Source organism: Acipenser ruthenus, chromosome 22, assembly GCF_902713425.1.
Source record: "Acipenser ruthenus chromosome 22, fAciRut3.2 maternal haplotype, whole genome shotgun sequence".
NCBI classification, from domain to species: domain Eukaryota; kingdom Metazoa; phylum Chordata; class Actinopteri; order Acipenseriformes; family Acipenseridae; genus Acipenser; species Acipenser ruthenus.
In genome coordinates, this window is record NC_081210.1 from 25,549,338 (window position 1) to 25,575,319 (window position 25,982).

Below are 25,982 nucleotides of genomic sequence, written 5' to 3' on the forward strand. Positions count from 1 at the left end.
CCCAGGAAAGCGGGTATTAGGAATGTGAAGGACCGGCTAATTAAAGTGATGTATTCGCGACCCCTTCTGTCACAAAATCAGCATTACGTTATTTCCCGGTGCATGCATATGTGCAGTCACCTGCTGTGTTGAGTTATTGGGTTATCTTATCTGCTTCAGAAACTGATATACAACAATGATTTGAATCTCGGACATTATGCAGTTGTGCTTCAAACCTTGTCCACTGTCTCTTTAAATGTAGAACATTAGTTGGCTGATAAGACCACCTGACCGCGATCGTAGAACAACAGGAACTGACTGCTACGCGGCTATTCTTTTTTCAAGTCGTAGTGGAACCGGAAGAGGAATTGTGTAATTGGCAGTGGATGCAGAAGTGGTCCAAGATTGTCTTTAAACTATAAATAATTTACACATTGTTTTTAATCTTAGTTGTACTTCGATTATGTCCCCGTGTTTAGTACGACTATTGAGGTGTTTTGCTTTGTTAATTCCGTGCATGTCAGTCTGTGGCGATTTGGAATTTGCACACGCTGATGGAGCTCCGCCTTCAAAGATAGGTATGGATGTATCAAATGCACATTTCATGCTGCAACTTTAGTTTAGGAAGCATAAGTGTGCGCGCCCATAATGAGTAGACACAATGTTTAAACTTTACTGACACGTAGCAAATCAAAATAAATTACTGGTGCGCAAACCCCTATGATTTGGGTAGCAACAAAAATAAATAACGGACTGTTTATTATCGTGTTTACACAGGTTTGCATCAAAAGAAGATTGCAAAATGATTAATTAGAAAAAAACTATGTTCCATTTACTATGTGCTTTGAATATTTGGTTAAAATAATGACTTTCCTAATTAAGGAATAACCCAGCTCTGTACGATGTACTGTGTTTCTGTGTTTCATAGACATCGCAGTCAGCTTGCTGTGTGCACATGACAGTCACTTTTTAAAGTTTTTTTCTTATCCTTTACAAACATTTTCCACCCCCTCTGATTTAACTGGTATAGCCTATTTGTACTCCAATTACCCTGTTCACTGTTTTCTTCTAATCGGTTTGTGCCCCTTTCTTCAGCACTAACTGCTGCCTGTGCAAGAAACACTTTTTGTTCTATTTTTAATCTTTCTGAAGGAACCGTATTTGGTGCAAATGCTTTCTTCGGGTTCTGTTTCATTTTCAGGGACAGCCACATCTCCCTTGCAAACCCTAACCCTGATGTTCCTTTTCCTGTAGCAGGATGTTACCACAGCCACACTATACAGTAAATAAAGACAAGAACAGTAGAACACGCTGAATAAAATGATTGTTCATGGTCTTTTTTTAAAATGTATTTTTACTGTTCAGTATTTTCCCCTTAACAGCGGTGATTGGTGCTGGAATTGGAGGCACAGCAACTGCCCATTTCCTTCGGCAGCACTTTGGGCAGGACGTGGAGATCCATGTTTATGAGAAGGGCAAGGTAGGTGGCCGCCTGGCTACCGTCACTGTGAACAATCAGGAGTATGAGTCTGGAGGCTCAGTGATCCACTCCTTGAACCTCCACATGCAGGACTTTGTCAAGCTGCTAGGTAATTCAAACACTGTATTGTAATTCTCAACCCATCAAGATGTAGTACCGTAATATTGTAAAATCTATGTCCCTAACCTAGGCAGGCAATACCTGCCTCCCTTATGCTCTGTTTAGCTCAACTTTTCAGTTTAACATATACCCACAACTGAGTGGGTGTAGTTAAATTATTACTTTTTAAATATTTATTCAGACACAATGGGGTGAAATCCTGCTCTCTGATTAGTGTATAATGCAGATTGGAGATCCCAAGCACTTATCACTTTGGCTGAAGCGGTTTTTCACCCTGCAGGGCTGAAGTACAGGAAGAATTTTCCTAGGAAGACAGCGGTGTTTAACGGGGAGCACTTCCTACTGGAGGAGACAGACTGGTACCTGCTGGACCTCTTCCGGCTCTGGTGGCGCTACGGGATCAGCTTCATCCGCCTGCAGATGTGGGTCGAGGAGATCATGGAGAAATTCATGAGGTAGGTAAGTGGCCTGCACAGTGAAACTGATATCTCAGTTTACTGAGCAACGTGCTGGAAATCAGCAATATTGCTTGGTTCTGGTTGTGGTTAAGGATGATTTTAAAAACAATTGTAGAAACTACTTTGCTAAAATAAAACCTACAATGCATTACACAGAAAGTATGACACTACATTCCCATACAGAAAAAGCTGCTGCTGGGAGAATACAGGAGAGTTTTTGTTCAACACAGAAAAATGCATTCTGCCTCTTTGATCAAAGAATGTGGATGGTTGAACTGGTTGAATATGCTAAGATGCAACACCTTTCTATAGTAACTGTCTGTCAGCGGGGTAATCAAACTGAAGATCAGTGGTTGCAAGCTAAAATGTGAGCTTTACAAATGCTTTTTTTTCCAATAAGTGACTGAAATGCAAATGAAACAAACTGTTATTTCCAATGAAGTAATCATCTGTGCATGATAACAGACCTAATCCAGCCCTTAATTCATATGCAGTTTTCCCATGTTTGCTTCTCGCAATGATGTGTGTCTCTGTCCTGACAGGATCTACAAGTACCAGGCACATGGCTATGCATTCAGCACTGTGGACGAGCTGCTACACTCCCTGGGGGGATCCTTGTTCATCAACATGACGCGGAACTCAGTGTCCGAGTCCCTGCTGGAGCTTGGCGTGTCCCAGCGATTCATTGACGAGGTCATCGCAGCAGTAACGAGGGTCAACTACGGCCAGTCTGTCAGCATTCCTGCTTTTGTAGGTATGGAAGACTGAAAGAGCCATTGTCTAACTGGCTGACCGACTGATAGCAGAAAACAACAGGGATCATAGTGTGTGGTTTTGACTGTACATTAAATCTTTTTTGTTGGTGTACCGGTTTTCTTTCTTCTCTGCAGGGGCAGTGTCCTTAGCAGGTGCTCAGGCTAATCTTTGGGCTGTCGAAGGCGGAAATAAATTAGTCTGCTCTGGTTTGCTGAAGGAAGCAAAAGCCAACTTGATCCATGCCCAGGTGACCTCAGTTTCACTTGTGTCAGGTAAGTGGTAGTCAAACGCAGCAGGACGGTGTGACTACGGGCAGCATTGTGCATCCCTGGCATTTATTAAATCTTAAATATTAGATTTGTTTGAATACAGTGGGGTGGTGTTATATGTTGCTATACCTTTCTGTGTTGCACAGTCAGCTTTATTTCCCTAAATCCATAGTGTACATACTGTATAAGTAGTGTCATAGTTTAAAATATGTATTGTGGGTACATGAAATCCATGCAGTAATACCTGAAGGTTTTAAAAGCTTCTGTTGTGTGTGTGTGTGTATGTGTGTGTGTGTGTATATATATATATATATATATATATATATATATATATATATATAGTATATGTGTATATACTGTATATATATATATATATTTATTTATTTTTCTTAATTTCCAAAGCAGACACAGCCCAGTACCAAGTGAGTTACACAACAGAAAAGGAGAAAGGTTCTGCCATGTATGACATAGTCATTATAGCAACACCTCTCCAGGAGGGGATGGCCAACATCACTTTTGAAAACTTTGAGCCTCCGATCCCGGAGCTCCCTGGAGCGTACCACCACACTGTGGTTTCGATCGTGCACGGCTATCTGAACTGCTCGTACTTCGGCTACCCAGACCCCAAGCTCTTCCCGTTCACCAGCATCCTCACTACCGAAGCACCTGCCCTGTTCTTCGACAGCGTGGGGAATGTCAGCCCTGTCAACATCTCCAAGGGCTTCAAGAAGAAGCAGCCCCAGGAAGCTGCCATTTGGAAGGTATTTTCCCCGCAGCCTCTGGAAAGAAAGGACCTGAAGACCCTCTTCAAGTCTTACTACTCCGTCCAGGTGACAGACTGGCAGGCCTACCCTCAGTATGGCTCAACTAAGCGCCTGCCACCCATTGTTCTCCATGACAACATGTACTACCTCAACAGCATCGAGTGGGCGGCAAGCGCCATGGAGATGAGCTCTGTGGCTGCCAAGAATATTGCCTTGCTGGCTTACCACCGGTGGAATAGGGAACTGGAAATGATCGACCAGAAGGAGTTCATTCACAAGATTAAAACAGAGCTTTAACAGCTGGCTGGGTGCTAATATCGGAATCATTTCACGTCGGAATTAATAATGAAATAAAGTGGCTGTTAATCGAAAAACCTTTTCAGATTGCTTCAGAAGTTGCTTCTGTTGTGTGTGTGAAATGATTTGTTGTCTGACACAGTCTGCATTTCGTTGAAATATCTTGAAATATACACACAATTGAAGCACATGTACTGTTTTGGTCGGGGTTCCTGACTACATGAATCGTAAAAAGACTTTTTATTTATTTATTTATTTTTAAATAGATTGTTAGTTCATGTCAAGCAGATGTATGTTTTGGCTCAAGCCTTCATCAGTGGATAGCAGACATCAGTTCCTTCAGTACAGATGTAGTATATTTTACTGGATTCTCGATGTGATAGTACCATCTGTTTTTTTTTTCTTTCTCAATATTAGCCGTGATCCCACTTATCAAACCACTATTGCTCCGTGTCTGGACTGATCTGATTTTTGTAATGTGTTTTTTTGTAAAAACTAAGTCGCTCTGGATAAGGGCGTCTGTTATAAGAAAATACATACATACATTAACAACACAGATGGTTTTAGAACTGGAAACATGCGCCATGGTATATTACAGTATATATTACAGCTATAAGAGGCTGTGTACTGCTGTAAGGTAATATATTTGATATATTTGAAATCAATGATACAGCACTGATATTGTTAAACAGGTTTAAGAGAACAGCGAAACACGTTTATGAAAATTAAAACAAATGTTAATTGGAGTGCTGCAGCTGCTCTGCACTAAGGATAGCTGTGTGTTTTTGTTTGCTGTTGCTTACTACAGTATGTATGTTTTAAAGGGAACTTTAATTCCAAACGGTACCTTTGCAGGCTGCTTTTAAAACGAAAGACTAAATCTAAAATATGTAGCCTCCTTGGCCACTGAAAACTGAATTCAGTCATGCTTGGCTCCTAACAAGTTTGTATTTATTTAATTAACTTTATTTTCACATAAGAAATGGTTCACTCTGGTTTAGCTAGTGTATTGTATGGGTCCAGGTATTAACAAATATCATTTTATTAAATGAAAAAATTGAAATAATGGTTCTTAAGTCTTTTATTGTTTGATATTTAAATGAAAAGACAAACACAATCTGGAAACGCCCTGAATTGAATCTGTTGGCGCCATTATGCCATTAAAATACTTGCATAGAACCACAACGTAAACTGCAGTGCTACCATCGAATTAGGGAATTGTTTAAACACATTTAAAACATTCAGCTTTACAATTCAGCCTTTGAGAGGAGTACATTAATTTAATCAGATAATAGAGATCACATGAATATTAGGGTTTTTTTTTTTTTTTTTTTCAAGCAAGGGTGCATTACTCATTTAAAAGATGCATGTACAGCCAATCGCTATGTTCTCCATGGCAGTTCTGTATTTCCGGTTGCATTTCTTCTTTCTCCTCCTTTGTTTTGGACCATCGCAGAACTGTCTTTTCACAGGGATTTTTGTGTAGATTGGAACGCTTGTCATCGTCCGATCTTCTTGCATTGTGAAGGGGTTAATGCATCCGGAGCAGAGGCAGTGGGCTTCAGGTATGTCTGTTGGGATTCGTGTCTCATCGCGATTTACTCTGGAAATACAAGTGAAACGAAACTTGAAGTAACTAGATTCCGTTTCTTGTACAAAAACACTTTATTTTTTCACTGTCCGGCAACACACAATGTTCTGCATATGACAAATTCTGGCTTGTGAGGCTGGATTTAAAATAATAATACAACTATAGAGGGGTGGCTAAGCATGGTATCACATGTGATAGAGAAATGGGCATTACAGGGTGCAGAGTACTCCAATGTTGAACTATACAGGTAAGACCACCTTTCTAAAAACAGTTCAGAATACACTTGCGTTCATTTAAAACCGCTTAAAGGACCATGTAAAAGAAAACCGAGATGATCCAGAACCAAAGGGGGTCGTGACATGTTTTCATAATTGGAAGCCCTGATTAGTATATTGATAATAATCACTGACCTGTAGGACCAGGGAGACAGGCTTCTCCTGTTGGACATCCACAGCCGCAGATCAATCTCGCACTTGCTGCAAGACAGAGCCGAGTTGTTCTGCAGCTGCATCACCATGTCATTAATGCTCTTCTCATAGTCCTCCTCCATCGAGCTCCCCGTGTATTTATGTTTGACTCTTCCTTTCCTTTCACTCCTAATGTCTTTACCTTCGAAAGATTCTGTCAATGTTGCCATAACGACAAGGACTGATGAAAGCGCCAGCCACAGCACCTACAAAAAAAATAACCTCATTAGAGTTCATTTCTAATGCTTATATATATATATATATATAAAGAAATGTACATTTTCTTTTGATGCAAATCTACAAATAAAGAAGTTTCTTGTGAATTTAAGTCGCTGTTTGTACACTTAGTGTTCAAACAGGTACTTTTTATGTGTTTTCCTTTCATAAAAGATGCAATATAATTTCCGGTCAGATCAATTAAAATACAAACTTCAATCAACCACTATGCATGATGAGTACTGCTCAAATCCACTCACTCACCAGCTGGTCATCTCTGTTGGACATCTCAGTGGCAGCTGATTAGGATGCCTGATGGCTGCAGACTGGTAGAGCAGTGAAATGGACAATAAGATAGAACCAGTAGCAATAAATATATATATCTAACTAATCCCCCGGACCACGTGTGTTCTGAAAAATGACAATGACCTTTTTATATTTACTGCATTGTTGTTTGCAAAGGGTTGCTACATTGTTTTCACAGAACCTCACCTTACAGACCAGTCATTGTTCACAATAGAATGTTGGTTTCCCACAGTGGGAACACTGTTAGTTGTTTGCCAAAAGGAATTATAGTCTATTATAAAGGTAGCTGGCTTTTTAGGGCTCAAGACTGCATAAATATAATTAAACGACTACCATTGTATAAACACAAGTTTTGAAAGAATCTCTGTAAAATTAAATGACAAACTTTTATTATAAATTTTTACATCAGTTTTACTATGCTTTTCCTGTGGTTTTTCCTTCCACGCCCTGAAGCGACCCAAATCTGAAGCGACCCAAATGGTTCTTTTCTAACTCCCTTTCATATCGCCCTGGATAAGGATAAGCTTCATTACTTTATTCTTATATATATATATATATATATATATATATATATATATATATATATATATATCAGTTGTTTCAATACATATTTTCAATTCAACAAAACCACATAGTTCAAACATTGCTGTAAAGCCAGTACAAATATGTTGCAGTTCAGCACAGTACAATTCCAATAAAACAATTGCTTTATTGCTTGGTCCTGGTAGCTAGACCAACAATGCTGTCTGTGTCGACCTTTTATTCAGCACACCCTGTGTTGACATACTGTAAAAGATATCTGCTCACAAATACACAATTCTTCGTAAACAGAATGGTTTGTTTGCAATGCATTTATACCTATAGTGGTGTATGGTTCCTTTACAAACTGCTTTGTAAGGGTGGGAGGGAGCACAAGTACAAAGCTGTACCATTGAAAAATTGGATGTGGTCTAATCAAGATACCATTATGGTAACAAAAAATTTGTTTGGGTCTTTTCATCAACGCAGCCTTTCTGAACAATAAAAACTGCTAGCTTAAGACATAAAAAAAAACATTTGGCAAAAGATGGAGGCAGAACTGTGACTGCTTTTCAGTTGTCTAAATTTTAGAACAGGCTACACTCAGTGACCTCCATAAAGCCCCATACCATAGTTTAGATACGGGTGTACAGGATCAATTCAACACATTTTTAGGGTCAACTTACATACTAAAAGATATTTTCCTAGAACTCTGCTAAACCTGGTTTCTAGATATGGTAAGATATGATACACACCAGGATGTGAATTTGTTGTCCTTCTCTGGTCCTGTACAGGTGTGCCTACAACACCCAAGTTAAAAGACAGAGGGCCTAAGGAGAGCTATTAAACCAGGTTTAACAGGTACAAATATGCAATCTAAGTGTGAAAAGCACATTGAACAATATTGAGTATTACAATTACGTTATTTTCATTTTCTTAATAGTCAGTGGTCATAACAAGAACATATTTTTCTTAATTAAAGGTGTTCTGTGACGTTATGAATCGCATTTTTGCATAGGCATGCTGATGTAATGTAACGTTCATGTTTCGTGTGTCCGTGCTACTGACGTCAAAATAAAACGAGGACTGACAAACTGGCTCCTGCGGGTGGCGCTGTCCCTGAATGCCTGTGTTGATCAACCTCTCGTTCACTTTATTGAATATCGCGGGAATAGCGCGCCAACTAATTCCAGCGGAAGTGAATGCGAACTCTCTTTTCCGGCGGCCATAGTGGATTGATGAGCAGGGTAAGGACTGCTGGAGATAATTCATACCGCTATATCCGTAAACATCTGCTTAGTAGACACACTTACCCCAGCAAAATTACGGTGTATGAAACCAGACATTCTGCTGTGTATTAAAAGATCATTATTAGGATGAGATGACGAATTAAACATTAACAGCTACCTGAAAAGAAAATGCCCGGGCCTTACGAGGGAGATAGATGTAACTTGTTTTTAGCAGGCATGGGTTCCTCAATACCGTGCGAGTTTATAAAAGTATCCTTCAAATATCCCTTCAACCACACTTGTCGCCAGTGTTTTCTCAATTACATACATCAAAATTTCTGTCCTTGGTGGTGAATCACGCTCCACAATATATGTAATATATAGTGGAATAACTTGAACATTTAACTGTGTATTTTTAAAATATATGTGCATGTGCATGCATTGAATAAGAATGTCTTATAACAGAGTGTGCATGTCAGTTATGTATTTTAAAACTGAACATAGTTGTATAAATCACCGTACATGTGTTGTCATGTGAATTTGGTAGCGATAACTAATTGTGTTTCAATTTAAACTGCCTGAGTTATTTATACATTTTTTAAAGATATACATGAATGTGCCTCTTTTGCTTTGCTTGGTGGAGTTAAAGTACGGGTTACTGTTTCTGAAAGTGTAAAGTTGTCATGATGGACTGTCGATTCAAGCTGTATTTTGTATAAACATTTCAGATCGCAATGTACATTTGCCTTTTTAAAACTATGTATAGCATACTTCCACCTGTACATTTAACGTTGATCTAGGTGGTGAGATGCCTGCAGCTATTTTTGTGTGCATTTATATTATACCTGTCTACCATAGTCTTGCCTACCTTTGAAACCACCTTGCCAAACTTTGATGTAGAGATTTGTGTAGTTGTTCCTTTTTTATTTTTTATTGTGAATGGTTTTGATTAATGTCTGGTGTACACATTGTGCTTTCAGATCTATCCATATAGCTTGTGAGTTTCTCAGTCCTTTTGGCTTTCTTTGTTGTTGTAAATCCTTCCTTTCATCCCTTCTGACTTGTATCATAACTTTCTACTGTGCAGAATCAGCTTTCTGGATTTGTCTCAAAGACCCTGAATATCTTCCCCCTATTTTTCCACAGCCATCATGAAGTTGAATCCCTTCGTCACGTCGTCTCGCAGCAAGAACCGCAAGAGGCACTTCAATGCCCCTTCTCATGTTCGCAGAAAGATCATGTCATCTCCACTCTCTAAGGAGCTGAGGCAGAAATACAATGTCCGCTCCATGCCTATCCGCAAGGATGATGAGGTCCAGGTATGTGTTCATCTCAAAACTCAATTATATTCACCCAGATGTGTCTTGTACTTGGTTTGGGGAACCAGTCTTGCTTTTGAACAATTGATAAAAACAAGAGCATTTGATCATGGGCGTGTGCTCTTGATCTTTAAGTGTTGGCTGTATCTGCAGGTTCATCATAATACATCTTGTGATGAACCATGCGAGATATGAATAGGCATTTGTATGACAAATGAGTAGCGAACATGTAGAATGTCAAATCTATTTCTATGATTTTTTTTTTTTTTTTTTTTTAAATTCCAGGTCGTCCGGGGACATTACAAAGGCCAGCAGATTGGCAAGGTTGTCCAGGTCTACAGGAAAAAGTACGTCATCTACATTGAGCGAGTGCAGCGTGAAAAGGCCAATGGTACCACGGTGCACGTCGGCATCCACCCTAGCAAGGTATGGTGATGCTCTGTCCTGGGTCACGTCCAGAAACTGTTTACATGCATGCTGTCAATCCTTCATCCAGAATATTTAGGGGTCAGAGTAAAATGAAATATTCCATATTCCTGTGAACTGGATATTCAAATACGATGTATGAACAATGCCATATTCTGCACACCTGTCTTTCCCCTGGTCCTGTATGAGGCAGTAAGTACTCTGGAATGGCGTACTGGATATCTGCATGTAAACGCAATGGGGAGAGACGAGTACACCTCTATGTAAACAGATTATCCTGCATACTTCAGTGTTCCAAATAGAATGTCATTTGTTTTGAATGTTTTGCTTTTTGTTAAATTTCTGTCTGGAAACTGTATAAAAAAAAAAAATTAAAAAATGCTTGAATTGGAGCTTGTTGAAGAGAAACATTTTTGGACTAAAGTTGGATTAATTGCACCTGAGATTTGAAAATAACTTTTGAGCAGGTTTTTCACCTATTCCAAAGGCTAAATGGTAGAAGAAAATGTTATGAATATACTGTGTGGTATAGTTTGGATGCTTACAAACTTCAATTCGCCTTGCTTCTAGGTTGTGATTACCAGGCTAAAACTGGACAAAGATCGTAAGAAGATCTTAGAACGCAAAGCCAAGTCTCGCCAAGATGGCAAGGAGAAGGGCAAGTACAAGGAGGAGACCATTGAAAAGATGCAGGAGTGAAATGGTCTACGTTTTACAAATGCCAATAAAAGACTGTAAAAATCCCAAATGTCGCTCTTTTTATTACTGCATTGCTTGAAATATGTAAATCCTTGTGTGTGTGTGTATGTGTGCTCGTGAGTAAACCATGTGTGCCTAGCAAAGGATATCTTCTGGTGTTTACATATTGAGGGACACACACAGCCTATATTGAAGTGAAGTGAATGTTGGTAAGTTGTCACCAGATGCATAGTACGTCTACAGTAGGTTTTGATCATGGGTAACTTGGCATCCTCTGCAACATATTTAAAGTCTATATGATGGATGGCAAGGACTTTTCACTGTTGGCGATAGAGATGTTGAACTATGTATGCCATGCCTTAATATCTTTTACTGCGGAACCAATTGATGACACATTGTTAAATTCTTTGAGGAGGTTGAGGTTCTGAATCTGGTATTTAAATGTATTTTTCTTTACGTATTTATGTAACATTTTATATGCATGTCTAAAGAACTGCTTACCCAGTTATAAAATAATGCTATCATGCATTACACAATGTTATCAGTATCTGGGGAATGGAAGAACCTACAATAGGTATATGCTTGTAGCTCCCTGTTTATTACATTTCTACAGTGCTGTAAATAAACTGTTCATTAGGAACAACTTGTGTCAAACACAGATTTGGGGGGGGGGGGGGGGTACAGTTTCTCATTGAGGAATAGTCTTGTAACTTGCTAATTCCAGTGGGGGTCTTTGCAAAAGAGGCCAAAGTACCAAGATTTCTATCAAGTACGTTTAAGCTTCTAAAGATCAGATGTTAACAAATATTTTCATTGTCCACTTAATTCCAAGATCCTTGAGTCATACTTACTTTAGAGACGATCCCTGACTATTTCAGATTGGCAAGAAATGGCAGTATCCTGATTATAGAGTCCTATAAAAGGGAAGCGAGTATGGGAATACTTCCTACAAGAATTGCATCAAGGATCATTGTTACATTGTGTAAAGTAATACTTTGTATACATCAGCATTTTTTGAAAGAGTTTGATGTGCTGCTTCCACACCAGTACTAATTTAAAGCATGTTAACCCAGATTACACTAACCACCTTGAGTGAACAATTCTGTAAACAAAAAGGACAATACCACAGGGGAGCAAAAATGGTAATTGTACAGCATACACACTTAATGAGAAAGGGAAGTATTTTCCTCTGAAGTGTTTAAATTGTAGTATGGATTGTATGGTTTCCCTTTGATAATTTAGAGGGAGTTTGGGTAACCTGTACCTGAGGACTTGATTCTCAGTTGCTCTGTCTTCATGGTTCTGGTCTCTGTCATTTTATTGTTCTTATTATTTATTGCTTTTATTATGTATGTCACACCTTATAGTTTTATATACTGGATTTCATAAGAACCACTTATCCCAATGTAAACTTTTTCTGTCACACACATACACATCTATAAAATTTCGGGTTGACTTAAAATTTTTACAAGATAGCACATTATTTTTACATACAATTACCCATTTATACAGTTGGGTTTTTACTGGAGCAATCTAAGTAAAGTACCTTGCTCAATGGTACAGCAGCACACACACACACACACACGTAAAGTTTATCATACATTATTGAAAGTGTTATAATTGGGGTATGGAAACTTTCTATGTACGCGTCCCAGTAGTTCACACTAACAGGTAGTTCTTCAGTAGCTCACACTAACTGTTTATTCACTGATTAAACTTGGTATGGACAGTCAGTCTGGTGGAATATGGAGACATCTGTCTATAATGATGATTTTCTATGTAATGACACTGGTCGCTCTGATTTTTCAGAAGAACTTTAAAGTAACACTTTACTGAATATATTATATATTCTGTTTGTGGTTTATCAGTTTAGGTCATTGTTTGACCACTTCGTCTGCAGTGGTCATTCATTGCTTCAGTAGCTGTTCTGTACATTTGAAGAGCCTGTTTTTCACAGGTAGTACATGTAGTATTTTTATTTTATTTTACTCCTATGCCATGGTGCTCGTTTGACTGTGCTTTTCTACTTGTCTTTCCTTTTTACATAGACTGACCAAACCCGTTAGCTCCAGTTACAGCTGGATGGCTACTTGAAAGAACAGGTTACTGTAGTTTTTCTAACGCAGATTTCAGCCAGACCAACTGTTACATGCACTTCCCTCTATGAAATCGTGAACACATCATGACACAATGTAAATACTTTTCTGGTACTGGGATTCGAGTCAATTGGATAACCTCACCAGATGAGATTAAACGACTGCGTGGAAAATGTCTGAGTGCACGCCCAACACAGTTCCCCTGTCACGTGATAGGACTGGCAAACATCCAATTACTGAAGGGCAGGGCTTCAAAGAATCATGTGATATCTGTTTTCTGGACTCTGATGTAGTTTGTTCCTGTTGCGTTTAGCAAGTTCCGACTTTTTGAAGTCTCATAATAACTAAGCGACTGCTAGTAGTACTAAGTGTTATTTGTGTCACCGATTTGCATTGAAATGGCGTACGCAAGTTTTATGATCTCGGCCATTGTAGTGACAGTTTTTTGGGTCATCGTCGGCGGTGTCATTCCATGGTTTATCCCAAAAGGACCAAACAGAGGGTGAGTTAGTTTATATATATATATATATATATATATATATATATATAGTATAAAGTTATTTCCTTTAAGTAAATGAATGTCGAACCTCAATAAGCCTTTTTCATTGCATTTAAGCAACAAGTTAAACTGAGTGCGCAGCAGACAGTTAGTGCGTACGTCGTTTTTTTTTTGTTTTTTTTTACTGTACTTCTGTAGTGTGTGTTGACTAGTCAGACTCGTCACTTGTAACATTTTGAATAAGTGTAAATGCTAAACGCAGATGCTGAGTAAGTGACATGGGCTGTTTATTCTTTTTGTTATTTAATTCGTAGAACTGCTGTGAATAACTAACTAATTTATTTTAAGTGTCTTTCGTTTTTAGTCTTGTGTTGTAAGAGAACAAGAAAAGCTTAATATTGTTACATTTAGAGTGTATTTTACTGTAAAGTGTATGGCGTAGGGTATAATTAGGAAGTGGAATGCAATTGTGAAATTAGGAAAACGTCTTTTAAAACAAACACGTCATGTGATCCAGTACATTAGTGGTCCTCATTTTAAACTGTCAGATTTTGTTCATCACCATGAAATAGTGCAAAAACCAAGGTAAAGCAGCTAAAACTGGTCAATTCCCTCCAACAATTAAATCAACGTTTTCATACACGAACCTACTTTTTTTTTTTTTTTTTTTTTTTAAATCCCATAGATGATCATAATTTGAAAAAAAAGGTTATTAAATTGTGTTTTTTATTGACACTTGAAAAAGAGTGACATTTCAGTCAGTCGTTTTCTCTTGGGTATCCTAAAACACTCCATACTAATAAATGAACGCGATTCATATGATTCACTCTAATACATGCTATTCACATTCTAACAGGTAAAACACATCTTTTTTTTTTACTTCAGATGTTAGATATGTTGTGTCTAGCAGGAGTTATGGTTATAATGTTTTAGATTCTACATTTTAAAAAAGAAACATTACCATTTATTAGTCAGTGGGCTGAAATGTATTAGTTGCAAAGCCATGTGATAAATGTTCCTTTAAGTTTTCAAATGTCCTCATACAGTAATACATTCCACACTGACCAGTTTCCTGACCAAAATGGACAAATAAATCATTTATTTGTGTGGATTTAAACAGATGACAGTTATTATATATTTTTTTAACCATATGATTACACCAATATAATTTTATTATACTGTAGTTATAATATTAGTTGCTAAGAAACAAGAGTTGGCTGACATTGGCCAAGTTGTCTACCCTACAGTGGTTTCAACTGAACTCTGTTAGAAATTAGATGTTGAAGTTATTAGTTTCTTAAGGTACACTAATACAGACTACTAAAAAAGTAATTAAAAAAAAAAAGTTTAGTTCCTCCACTTCTCACATTTTTACTTTCCTTTCATTACAGCACCACAGAGATGCCCTATCCTCACCTATAGAGCTTCAGTCAATGTATTTGTTGGACAGAATGTCTCTAAAGTTAGAAGTCCACATAACACATCGTGTGTTATTGAAACTCAGGGAATTTCCAATTCTTGAAACGGGAATGGTGTTGTAATTTGGTTACTGATTTGTGAAACTGCCATCAGCCCTAAAATGCAACTGATTTCATACAGTACTGTGGGTGGTGATCTGTCCAGTATCTGCATACATTACAGTATATTCAAAATACAGGACCTGCTCAGTGTCAAATACTCCAGAATGCTTGAAAAATTGAATTTGGTGGAATATAATATATATAATTGCTTAAATAAACATTTTGTACGCATAGCAACGGCAGGGTTTATACAGTCGGGGTTACCTGCTCTGTTACAGAACACCCACACTTCAGACCTGTGGACCTCCTTTTTCTGGATAGAAAGCGACATACATTATTCTGAATTCAATTGTTATTTTTCCTTGTCTCCAGGGTTATCAACACAATGCTGGTGACGTGTGCAGTGTGCTGTTATCTGTTGTAAGTATAAACGCCCGGCAGTTCCAGAAGCCAGTGTTGTTTGGGGTGGTTGTGATGGGTATTGATTGAGCTTGTGGAGTGTTGCAGCTGGAGGCATGACTTCCAGTGAGGTTATTCTCTTTGGCATCTAATCAGTGATGGGTGAATTGTCTGACTTTTACAATGCTTAAATTCGTAACAAAATGAAACAGAGTCACTTGATATGTCTTGTGTAACTGTCTAAATGCTCCAGCTTGTAGACTTCCAGTGTGTAGTGGACTGCGGGTTGAAACAAGGACAGATTAAAGTATTTTAAGGCAACATTTTTATTTCTGCTACAGAGCTGCAGCCTCCCAGGTCTGACTCGTTATGCCAATCAGAAAATGTAGCGGGAAGCAATTCTGTTTTCTGGTCAAATCTGCTGAAAGTTGGTTGTTATGGTTTTGGGGAACAGAGCAACATTCTACTTTTTTTTTTTTTTTTTTTTTTGGAAATCGCCAATTATTTTTTCTAATTTTCTCCCCAATTTGGAAAGCCCAATTGTTTTTTATTTCAACCCGGCTCACCCCTGCCACCCCCGCGCTGACTCAGGAGAGATGTAGATGGACACACGCGTCCTCCGAAACATGTTCCGTCAGCCGTCCGCTTCTATTCACTCTGCAGGCCCGCCATGCAGCCACCTCAGAGCTATAGCGTCGGAGAACCATGCAGCTCCGGGCAACAGGCGCCCTACTTTACCATTTAACCTCCAACCGTGCATAACATTGCTGTCCAGAACCAAGAAACAACATAAGACCCATGCAGAATAGCTCCCCATCTCTCTCAGTAAGTTACAGGTTAATGAAGGAACAGTGGTTTTAAATGACCAACACGAGGTTCCAGATACTGGAGGTATAGGAAATGTGGTTACTTCAGGATAATGTATTAGTAATGTGTCTTTTATATACAGTGCATTGGAAAATCCTTTGTCAGAAGGAAGTGTGACTTGCTGATGTTTTGTCCTTGAAATGTGCATTGCTCTGGTTTATACCAGACACCGCTGGCCCCTTGCCTGTAATGTCTGGTTCACTCACTCATTGCAGTTGTTTGTAGAGAAAACATTATTGATGTGTGTGATACTGAAAACAAAGTGAGTCCTGTGGCACAGATGTCCTGGAGATGGTTTGGATTATGCACATTTTTAAAGTCCGTACCTTTTTCATCAGGATCTGCAGTAGCTGGTTCTTCGCTCCCTACCCTCCCCCGTTATGCTGTGCATGCAGCATAATGTTTGCATACATTTTTACGGAAGGGTGTTACAGTAAGGGGTACTGCATGTGTCCAGGAAAAACAAGATTAGACTCATTAGCCAATCGAGTATATCTAGATGCTTGAAGGCTTCATCCCAGCATGTTTCTGGTACAGTAAATCCCAGTATACTTCAGAATGCTAGCTTCTTATGGTGATGGCCATACTGGTACTTGCATATTGCAGTTTGTACCACTAGATGGCACTAAAACACTGATAAATGAATACAAGTTACTTGTTTTTATGGCCCCATTAAATCTGATACCATTAAGAACAGAAAGCCTTCTATTAACATATTTTTTCCATGGGTTTTTAACCCTAGTTACATTTCAAAACGATTATTTCAAATACATTCTCCCTAAGCTTCTGTTCAGATACCGTATTTGACAATCTAAAAAGCAGTACATTATGAAATTTACAATGCATTTTGGAGCAAATTACATAATTCCAGTCCAGTTTGCCGATTCTTCTTCACTCTCAGTGTAACAGTTTAGAGTGTAGCAGTGCTCAGTAGCCTGTAGTACAATAATCCAGCAGCTTTTTGTTTCAGCAAACTAAACCTACTGAGAATTCCTCTCATTTTAACAGATTCTACTATATAAATATGTTTTATTGTGATTGTTAGAGATTGACAATTCGTGTATGTTTCATACCATATACTGTGAAGTGCCACATTGGAGAATGCTGTGGCTTTCACTGGCTGTTGCTGGGAAGTTTGCATGGAAGTTTAAACTGGTCATGTAGAAGCTGCTTACAAAACACACTGTATAACAGAATGCATAACATGAAAACTATAGGTAAAACAAAACAGAATAATACAAAACCTTAATAAAGAAAATAATCTGTTCTGTACCAGCACTTGGAAAGTAACATTCTTAAATGATAACATTATAATACACCCACACTGGAATTGATATGGGCAGGACACTCTGAGCATTGGTGAAAATTCTTCACATTGCGTTCTTAAAGAAAGTGTGCTTCTGCAGGAGACCGCTGTGAAAGAGCTCTCTGTTTTTAAGGCTGGTGTGCCAAGTGTGACAGCTGTGCTAATTAAACAGACTGGAATGGGAGCTGGAACCTGGGAAGCTGAAGAAATCCACAAAGGAGTGTCCATTTAATCCATTTGAGGAATCTTTTTGACCTCGTAGAAATTGCATAGCTTTAAGTTTCTTGCCTATTTGTCTGGTTTTTTTTATTTGTATTTGAATAAAACTTGGAAACGCCTTGTTGAAACATTTTGCTGGACAGTTAGACTGATTTATTCACATTTAAGAATGCATGTATTGGAAACGAAGTCTGAGAACTAAACAAGTTATAAAACAACTTTTCTTTATTTTTTATTTTTTTTTTACAGCTGGCTGATTGCAATCCTATCACAGTTGAATCCTCTTTTTGGGCCACAACTGAAAAATGAAACTATCTGGTACCTTAAAGTACACTGGCCTTAGATGTATTGCTGTTCTAATACTGCTCTGTGACCAGGTGAGAAACATGTATGCAATTCACGGACATTCATTGGTCCAGCAGTCTGTACAAAAAGGTGCCGTGAAACCTTGGACCATGACTGTAAGTTCACATTGAAGGGTTAATACTGTATTAAAAGAGAAAACAGCAAAATGATCTTCAGTGTAATTTAATTCAACTTACTATAAATTATTTAAACAAATGCTATCAACACTAAGTTAAATGCACAGTGCAACAGGTGATTGAAATGTACATTATGTAAGATTTTTTTTTTATCTGTTCCTTGCAAACTCTTTTAATATGGCCCATTTATGAGGGATTCATAAAACACAGTATTTTAACCCAGCTGATGCTGTTATGAGAAAACAAGGGAAATCATAAGCAGTTTAGATGTACAAAGCTTCATTCAGTCTGATTTGTGAAGCAGTTTTATTCTTTTCTGCTGAGTAATAACCATTCAATTGGGTGAAAGGCCTGGCTTACTGCCCAGTGCCTGAAAGAGGCCTTGCAACTACTGCACTGAGGGCCTGCACCACGCAGCCAGAGAAGCAGAGCTCAGGGTCCAAAGAACTGGTCAGAGAGATTTCTGCAAGTTTCCCAGAAGAGATTCCCATGGTATTTCATTCTCTAAATAATCTCTTTATCTTCTGTCTGCAGAAAGTCATGGGGTCTGACTTAGTTTTAACCGAATGCACTGTCAGTGAGACATACCAGTAAAACACGCATTACCAGTTTGTTTAAGGCTAACATGTTGTTTCATAAGACCAGGTAGAATGTCCAGTTCCTGCCATTGCAATTGATCATCGTACAATTAAATCAGATGCTGTTGATTTCCATAGGATGGAAGTGCATCAGCAGCACACATGCAATCATCACAGGGCTATTATTCTTTGACCTGGCTGAAGTCCATTTATCATGTCACCACACTGCAGATTCATGCCCTGGGAGCAAGTACTGGGATCCCACCTGACACCAGTCATGTGCAGCAAAGAGAATTTCATGTTTCTGGTGGGGTCCTAACCTATTGCACAGTGAGTCAATCTAAATCTACAGCGTGATGGCGGGTTAAATGGACTTCACCAGAGTCAAAGACTTGTACGAAACTGGTTACTCTAACGTGAGGCAAGAAGCTGTGTTTAATACAGCTTTAAGTATGTGCAGAAGTATTGGATACAATTAAGCACCTACTGTTCTTCCTGTTAGTACATAAGGCTTACCAACCACACCAATAAACTCTGTATTTACCGCCATAAAAAAAAGAAAGATTACGCTAGGCTACCTGATTATAGTTTAAGTGTCTTACACAGAAGAAAAGGGGAGATAGATACATATTAGGTAAGTTTACTGGTCTGCTGTGTTTTCTAGACCTGTATAAAGGTCTGTAGAATTGAAAAAGTTCAAATTGTTCTGAAATGTGTTTATGAAGAAACAGTAGTAAATAATGTACACCAAAGGAAGTAAACTTGGTTCTCTGGTTAGTTTGCACTGTAGGATGAGTTGTTAGTTTACAGAAATGAACTTTTTCTTTTTCCTCTCCCCCACAGAGACCTGTCCTGCCAAGGATGAGCTCCTCTCTGGTCCTTACTTCAAAAACATTCTCACCCAAGCGAATGGTCCTTAATAACTGATGCCTTACCGAAAGTGCTGTGTGACCTCATTAAATATTTAGAATAACTGCCTTCTGTTCAGTTTGTTAGGTTTAAACATAATCCCTGTAGGATTTGGAAACAAATCTTTATCAGATGTAAAAGATTAGTTAATGTAAATGATGGATTCTGTGTCCTTCTGTTAATCACTATGCCTCCGAAATGCAGTCTTCTGTTAAACCTATGCCATGGATGTACATGTTTTTAAAATATTTATTTCCAAATATGGAATGTATTTCAAAATGTCACGGTGCCCTCAGCTTTCTGTCCTCGCATAAAAACCTGTTCACAGAAGCAATAAAAAAAAAAGTGTTTCCATCTGGTCTCAAAAGTTCATTAATGAAAATGTATTCAATTATTAAATTTATGTTTATGTATTTCTCATTCTCCCATAGTATCGTGAATGGCATAGTGCAGTTATAGTTACAGTAGCCACTTCTGTCTTGAAGAATACTGTAGTACCTTAAAATGCTGGTTAAGTATACTTTTCTTCTATAATACAGTGTTTTCTGTTGAGCTGTACTGTATACAAATGAAAAGCAAAAGCTCTTATTTAAACTGTTCTTGAAGTTTACTAATTTAGGGTCTGCTTCAGGATTTCAAAAAGCATATAGAGATTTATCACATGCACCCTCATTCAAATGTGGGCTTTATGTATGTTTGATTTGATGACCAATAAACCAACACAGCTAAAATGTAAAAGGGATCTTGGTTTAAGATCAGTGAAGATTGATTTCAACATCAGGGACAAAGCTTGTGAGTGCCCTGAGAATGACATCTTCTCTGCTGCTGAACTCTGTCCCTGGAAGTCTTTAGAAAAAGGCACATCTCGGCTATTAAAAATAGAAGACATTTGCCCTACCAGTTGTTACTTGTTAAGTAGGACAAAAAGAGAATGATCTTTTTTTTTTTTTTTGCTATTACTAAATGTAAGAAAAATGCAAGGTTTTGTTTAAGTCAAGGCAATTAACGTTACCTTGCCTGCTTATTTACATGGTTAGCGTTCTTGTACTTTGTGCCAACCTCTTTCTCCACTTACACCATGGATAAACTAGATTGTTCATTCTTTCTGTCTGACTATCTAGCTCTGCCCTTCTCCCTCCATTTAATTTCATTACAGTTTATTCAGTGAGATCCCAAGTTGAAATCAATGTTTTGGATAAGGTCACCAAATGCTGCCAATTTGTTCTTCACTGTCTTCATTTTGCCTTTATTTTATTTCATGTCATTACTTTCCATTATTTAAAATTATTGGATTGAATTCATGAGAAAACCCTTGAGACACACCGCTGTGTTCCTGAGTCAGGATAATAGGAGCTAGTACATTATTAGATGTAAAAAAATGATTAATGTGTGAAGTAGCAAGCCTTCTGAAGAGAAGGATGAATGGAAAGACGAGGTGCTCGTCTTTAGAGAATTAAATACAGTGGTGTTTTTTTCCACCAAAGTGTAGGCTACTATTTTCAGTGTTTGAATGGTTTTATTATTGGAGAGAAGCATATACATTTTTAATGCTTTACAAGTGTTGGTGAAGGTTGGTATGAAGAGCCTGTAAGCTTGGTCAGAATCGTCAAATAAACTGCAGCCACCCCTCTCGTTGCTGTCTTATTTTAGCATACTCTGTCAGCTTGACAGTGCTAACTTCAGGTGGGAGGGTAAAAAAAGGCTGTTTCTTAATATTGCCTTGTTACTGCTGTACTCAAATGTATATAGCCATGTTGCACCTGGCCCATTTCAGAAGATTGGCAGGACACAGTACATTAATTTATTTTCTTTTTTTTTTTTAATTTAGACTTCAAAACCACCAAGTGATTGGTAACAATGGGCAATGAGATGATTGGATGCTGTACTCCCTCTACAGCAAGCTTGATGCATTGCACCTGATAAGTTTCTTACAGAGTTTCACATTACAAACTACTACTGGTCCAGCTGGAAACTTGCTAGAAACCAGAGCTCACCACTGCAGAAATATTCAGGGGGTGTTCATCATGGTAGAGAATAAGATACCAAGATATTTTATGAGATTTTATGAGAAATGTAACGAGACAGATCCCATGCCATGTTGCATATTGCATACATACACAGTATACATCATTTGAATCAATTGAAATGCATTTATATAGATTTTCTAAAACCACATACTGTGTTCCAGAACGCTGTGATGTCAAATGGAATAGCAGCAGGGATGTGTGGGCGGGGTCAGGGAGGTCAGAATAACTGGATTGAAATGAGGGACAGTTGATAAGTGGGTATATAAAAACAGAGAAACCTCATCACTTGCCACAAAGGCACATAACTGCTTGCCTGTCTGCCGCTGAATTACATTATTGGGAAACTTGTCATTACTCTGTGTGGTTTAAAAGTGGATAACAAAAAGCTTACACACCACTTTAACATCCTTTCATTGTCACTGGATTAGACCAGTTTTATCCTTTACACCAAGCCTCATATGAGATACTATAAAAATAGAAATAATAAATATATGTTGCATAATGCTGCATTTTAATTTTTAGGAATACTTGTGTTGTTACGTTTGTATTTATTTACATAATTAAATACCATTCAAACAAGCATGCATGATACATGTATACTTATATAAATAATAATAAAAAAATTACATTCACATATAAATTAGTTTTACAGACACTACAGTGAGTCTAAGAATTTGTCTAAAATTCGCATAGACAAACCCAACCTCCACTGCAGTTAACACATCTAACGTATACATTGCAATGCACGTATATTTTTTTTACCTGCTGAGTTTAACTCCCTGTCGCGGCTGGAGAACCAAACTGATTGATGATTCTGATACTGGCCCAGTACTGGGGTACTCAACTGCGCTATGATTGGCCGACTCTGTACCATGTGAAAGGGGAGTCACGCGCTTTCCAGTAACCCGTCAGGAAGAAGATAAACAAAACAAACCAGAAAGGGAGAAAGCGTGGAGTGCATAGGATTGGAACATTTTATGCAAATAAAGATATAAATACTGGAATAATTCAAACCTAAATCACCTTATGGGGAGCCTTAGGGTGAGTAAAAGAGCTATTTAATGTTCCTTTAAGTTGCCGCTTGTGGAAGATCACTGAACAGCACCGTAACAAAACAAATCAGTGAGTGAGTGCACAAAAAGCATGGAGGCCATAGCTTATACAGACGGGATTTAGGTCCTAGTGAATATACACCAAATGCATTTATTCACCCAAAAATATCATTTTTGATGTCTGTGTTTGCATTTTTTCTGTTTTCCCTGACTGTGATGTTATATTTTAAGCTGTGAAGAAGTGGTTGGGTTATGTTTGGTTTACATCCCCTTTATTTAAGTCACGAGTTCTGCTGAACTTAAATGTCTGACCTGGGACATGTAAATATGCTAAAGTTGTCTGTAAAATGCCATGTTTCGTGAATATTTTAAATAAACGATGCTGTGTCACCTTTACCTTTAGTAGAAAAATAATTAGAGTCATTTTCTTTTGCAGATCATGCTGCACTTGTATTTTTTTCTTTTCTTTTATCAAGGAACATTATTTATGGAAAGCAATTTTGATAAATTAGAAATAGTCTATAGTATTTGGACATATTTATTTCTCTAAATAGGCGAAACGTCTCGCAACTTTTTACATAAAATATAAATACAGCATTACAAAAGTTACCGATTAATTCTAGCATTTTGACGGTACACGCCCCCTTTTGAAAACATGTACTACAGGTTTAAAAGAAATGTGTTGGTATTACCCTAAAATCGGTTTGTGGGTATTTTCGAAAATGTCAATAGAAAGATCTAGCAAAAAAAGATATATAATCAATTTGATTTTTAATACATAGATCTATCTATATATTGTTATGTAACAGCCAAAGTCCCGTTTGTCAGCACATCATTTGTGGAAACCCTTCTTTTTAAAATGCACACGTAAAATACAGTAGATATTTGTATTTTTTTATTATTATTATTATTATTTAATTTAAATAAAAGGCCCTTTTAAATTCTGTTTATACTTTAGCTCAGCCCGTCCTGAAATGGGTGGGTGTCGCCTGCCGTGCACTTTGCTTTAATTGAAAGACAGCCGACCCAATCTGAGCTGGATTGGAAAGCGTTTGGGGATGATGTGAGCGAATAGTGGTGGAGTGAGTGGGCGGGTGCTCAGCGCAGTTGGGTTAGGTTTGTTTTTGTTTTGTTTTGGAGGCCATGTTGGTGTTCACAATTGGAGAGTGTTGTTTGTAGGTCAGAGCAGAGTAGGGGGGTAGACTGTTCCAAAAATACACCGTGGGCATCAAATAATGTTTATTATCCACAGTTAATACAAAAAAGGTTACAAAGTGACGGCTGGCAATCCAAGCAAAGTAATGACATTAATGTTGATAATGACACAGTACACTGAGCCGGACGAGAATAATGCAAGCTGCAGTGTTTTGTAGGTCAGGGCTTTAAATGGTGCAGAGTTGTGTGTAAGTAGCGTTTTTCACTTTAGAAATTACCAGAGCAGATTCAAGTACTGATAAACCTTGGGAAAGATCGTTGATATTGTGAGGAAAAAAATACATCCTCTTAGCAGCATTTTCACGCATACGTACAAGCTGCAAGTTTGTACCAAAAAAAAAAAAAAAACTGTGCCCATTATTATTATTATTATTTTACCTCCAGATTGCCCTGGACAGTAACGTAAAGCCTCTAGATCTGGATGGGGAATCTCTGATTTGGCAACACTGCTTGTTCAGGAATTGATAGTTCTGCAATTTACTGTAGTTCTTTGTTCATGATGTTAAGTTTTTTTTTATTATTATTTTCAGTATACTTACAATTGCTATAAATTGTAATGGTAAATATGCTTAAGAGAAGTGAAAATGTAGGTAACTTGTGCACTGAGATTCAGCACCTGTTTTTATTTTTAATATGATCAGCTGATAAAAGGTTTGTGCAATTTAAATGGTTGACACATGCTTGGAGAGAATCTTTCATAGACCGCAGATCCTGTAGAACTTGTATGGATTTTTACAGATAACCTGACAAGGCTGTTTTCAGGACTGTTAGTAGCACACAAAATAAAGGACATATTTCCATATATATATATATATATATATATATATATATATATATATATATATATATATATATATATATATTATATTAAATTGAGTAATCTTAAGACTGCACATTTATTATACATTTCTGAATTAAGGGACACCAGTCTCTATCCTTTCACCTCACATACATAAGAAATGATTCCGGTTGCTGTCAGATGATTTTCACTGTATATAAATAGAAAACACAGACATCTGGCAAACTGTGGTCCTGAATGCTGAATTTGAATAGATTGTTATTGTGGTGTACAGTAGCAGGTGGTACTGTTAAATTGACAGAGACAGAGAAAATCACTCTGTGTGTCCCAGATAATGAAATTGCCAAGTAGAATAATTGGTGTTATAAACAGCATTTCGAAGACTATGCATTGAAAAGGCACAGATGCTGATCTTTGGAAGTATGAGATGATGGTGCATGGTGGGCTGTGTTTATTTTTGTTAGATGGCATTTAATTTACAGGAGGGGCCTATAAGAAGTGGTCCCAAACACAAGCTACACAACAAACACCTATTGCCTATAATTGTATAAGCTCTATGATCCCAATTAAGTAACTGTATAGCAAAATTATGCAGTACATCAATAATATGCCAAGGTGATTCTTGAGTGATTTTGTCACCCTGAAACGTCGAATCCTCATCAGTTTTTCCCCTTATCCCAGTCAAACCTGTGTTGGAGTAAAGTAATCATCTCTTACTTATAGTAGCTTATTCCAGCAGTGGCAAGCAGGTTATCTGAAGAGATGAACAGAATTTCAATAAGATTACTTATTGATTGCATGGTCAGGAATGACCACTGACTAAACTATGTAGGAACACAGAAGAAAGAATGTGACATTTAGGTGTATTTCCTAACAATGTACAGAAAAAAAGAAAATCTGCACCACAGTAGCTACGTAAGTGAATCCAAAATTAGACCAGACATTCAGAAGCACCAAACCTGCACAATGTGGATAAGAACAGAATGCTAGCTGTTACATGTGTGCATACTTTATGTCCGCATTTAAATTAATACTGAAACCAGATATTAACCTGTACTCTTCATTCATATGTGATTGGTTGCCTAATAATTCAGGATTATTACAGTAGTTGTCTGTTCC

The 25,982-nt window shown here is 37.8% G+C and overlaps 4 protein-coding genes across 6 annotated transcripts; 3 read left to right on the top strand and 1 right to left on the bottom strand.

Annotated features, from left to right (window-relative positions):
• Positions 1 to 261: 261 nt before the first annotated feature.
• LOC117431438 (prenylcysteine oxidase-like) lies at positions 262 to 5,223 on the top strand. Of its 2 annotated transcripts, none has more exons than XM_034052328.3 (6): positions 262 to 557; positions 1,362 to 1,568; positions 1,860 to 2,034; positions 2,580 to 2,791; positions 2,928 to 3,065; positions 3,468 to 5,223. In XM_034052328.3, the coding sequence occupies exons 1-6, from the start codon at positions 443 to 445 to the stop codon at positions 4,121 to 4,123; spliced, it is 1,503 nt and encodes a 500-aa protein (XP_033908219.1). In that variant the 5' UTR covers positions 262 to 442; the 3' UTR covers positions 4,124 to 5,223. The 2 variants fall into 2 exon arrangements, with proteins under 2 accessions (XP_033908219.1, XP_033908218.1); XM_034052327.3 differs by having other exon boundaries at positions 264 to 557; positions 3,465 to 5,223.
• A 12-nt stretch (positions 5,224 to 5,235) lies between these two features.
• Positions 5,236 to 7,031, bottom strand: LOC117973705 (interleukin-17B-like). Of its 2 annotated transcripts, none has more exons than XM_034926803.2 (3): positions 6,658 to 6,733; positions 6,125 to 6,387; positions 5,236 to 5,726 (listed from the first exon to the last, which is right to left on the bottom strand). In XM_034926803.2, the coding sequence occupies exons 2-3, from the start codon at positions 6,349 to 6,351 to the stop codon at positions 5,480 to 5,482; spliced, it is 474 nt and encodes a 157-aa protein (XP_034782694.2). In that variant the 5' UTR covers positions 6,352 to 6,387; positions 6,658 to 6,733; the 3' UTR covers positions 5,236 to 5,479. The 2 variants fall into 2 exon arrangements, with proteins under 2 accessions (XP_034782694.2, XP_034782693.2); XM_034926802.2 differs by having other exon boundaries at positions 5,237 to 5,726; positions 6,662 to 7,031.
• A 1,340-nt stretch (positions 7,032 to 8,371) lies between these two features.
• Positions 8,372 to 10,944, top strand: LOC117431440 (large ribosomal subunit protein uL24). Its single transcript, XM_034052331.3, has 4 exons — positions 8,372 to 8,469; positions 9,598 to 9,770; positions 10,056 to 10,196; positions 10,767 to 10,944. The coding sequence occupies exons 2-4, from the start codon at positions 9,603 to 9,605 to the stop codon at positions 10,893 to 10,895; spliced, it is 438 nt and encodes a 145-aa protein (XP_033908222.1). The 5' UTR covers positions 8,372 to 8,469; positions 9,598 to 9,602; the 3' UTR covers positions 10,896 to 10,944.
• Positions 10,945 to 13,239: 2,295 nt separating this feature from the next.
• Positions 13,240 to 22,838, top strand: LOC117431441 (V-type proton ATPase subunit e 1-like). The gene is made up of 5 exons (XM_034052332.3): positions 13,240 to 13,493; positions 15,383 to 15,430; positions 18,051 to 18,178; positions 19,705 to 20,280; positions 21,599 to 22,838. The coding sequence occupies exons 1-3, from the start codon at positions 13,390 to 13,392 to the stop codon at positions 18,142 to 18,144; spliced, it is 246 nt and encodes an 81-aa protein (XP_033908223.1). The 5' UTR covers positions 13,240 to 13,389; the 3' UTR covers positions 18,145 to 18,178; positions 19,705 to 20,280; positions 21,599 to 22,838.
• The last annotated feature ends 3,144 nt before the right edge of the window (positions 22,839 to 25,982 follow it).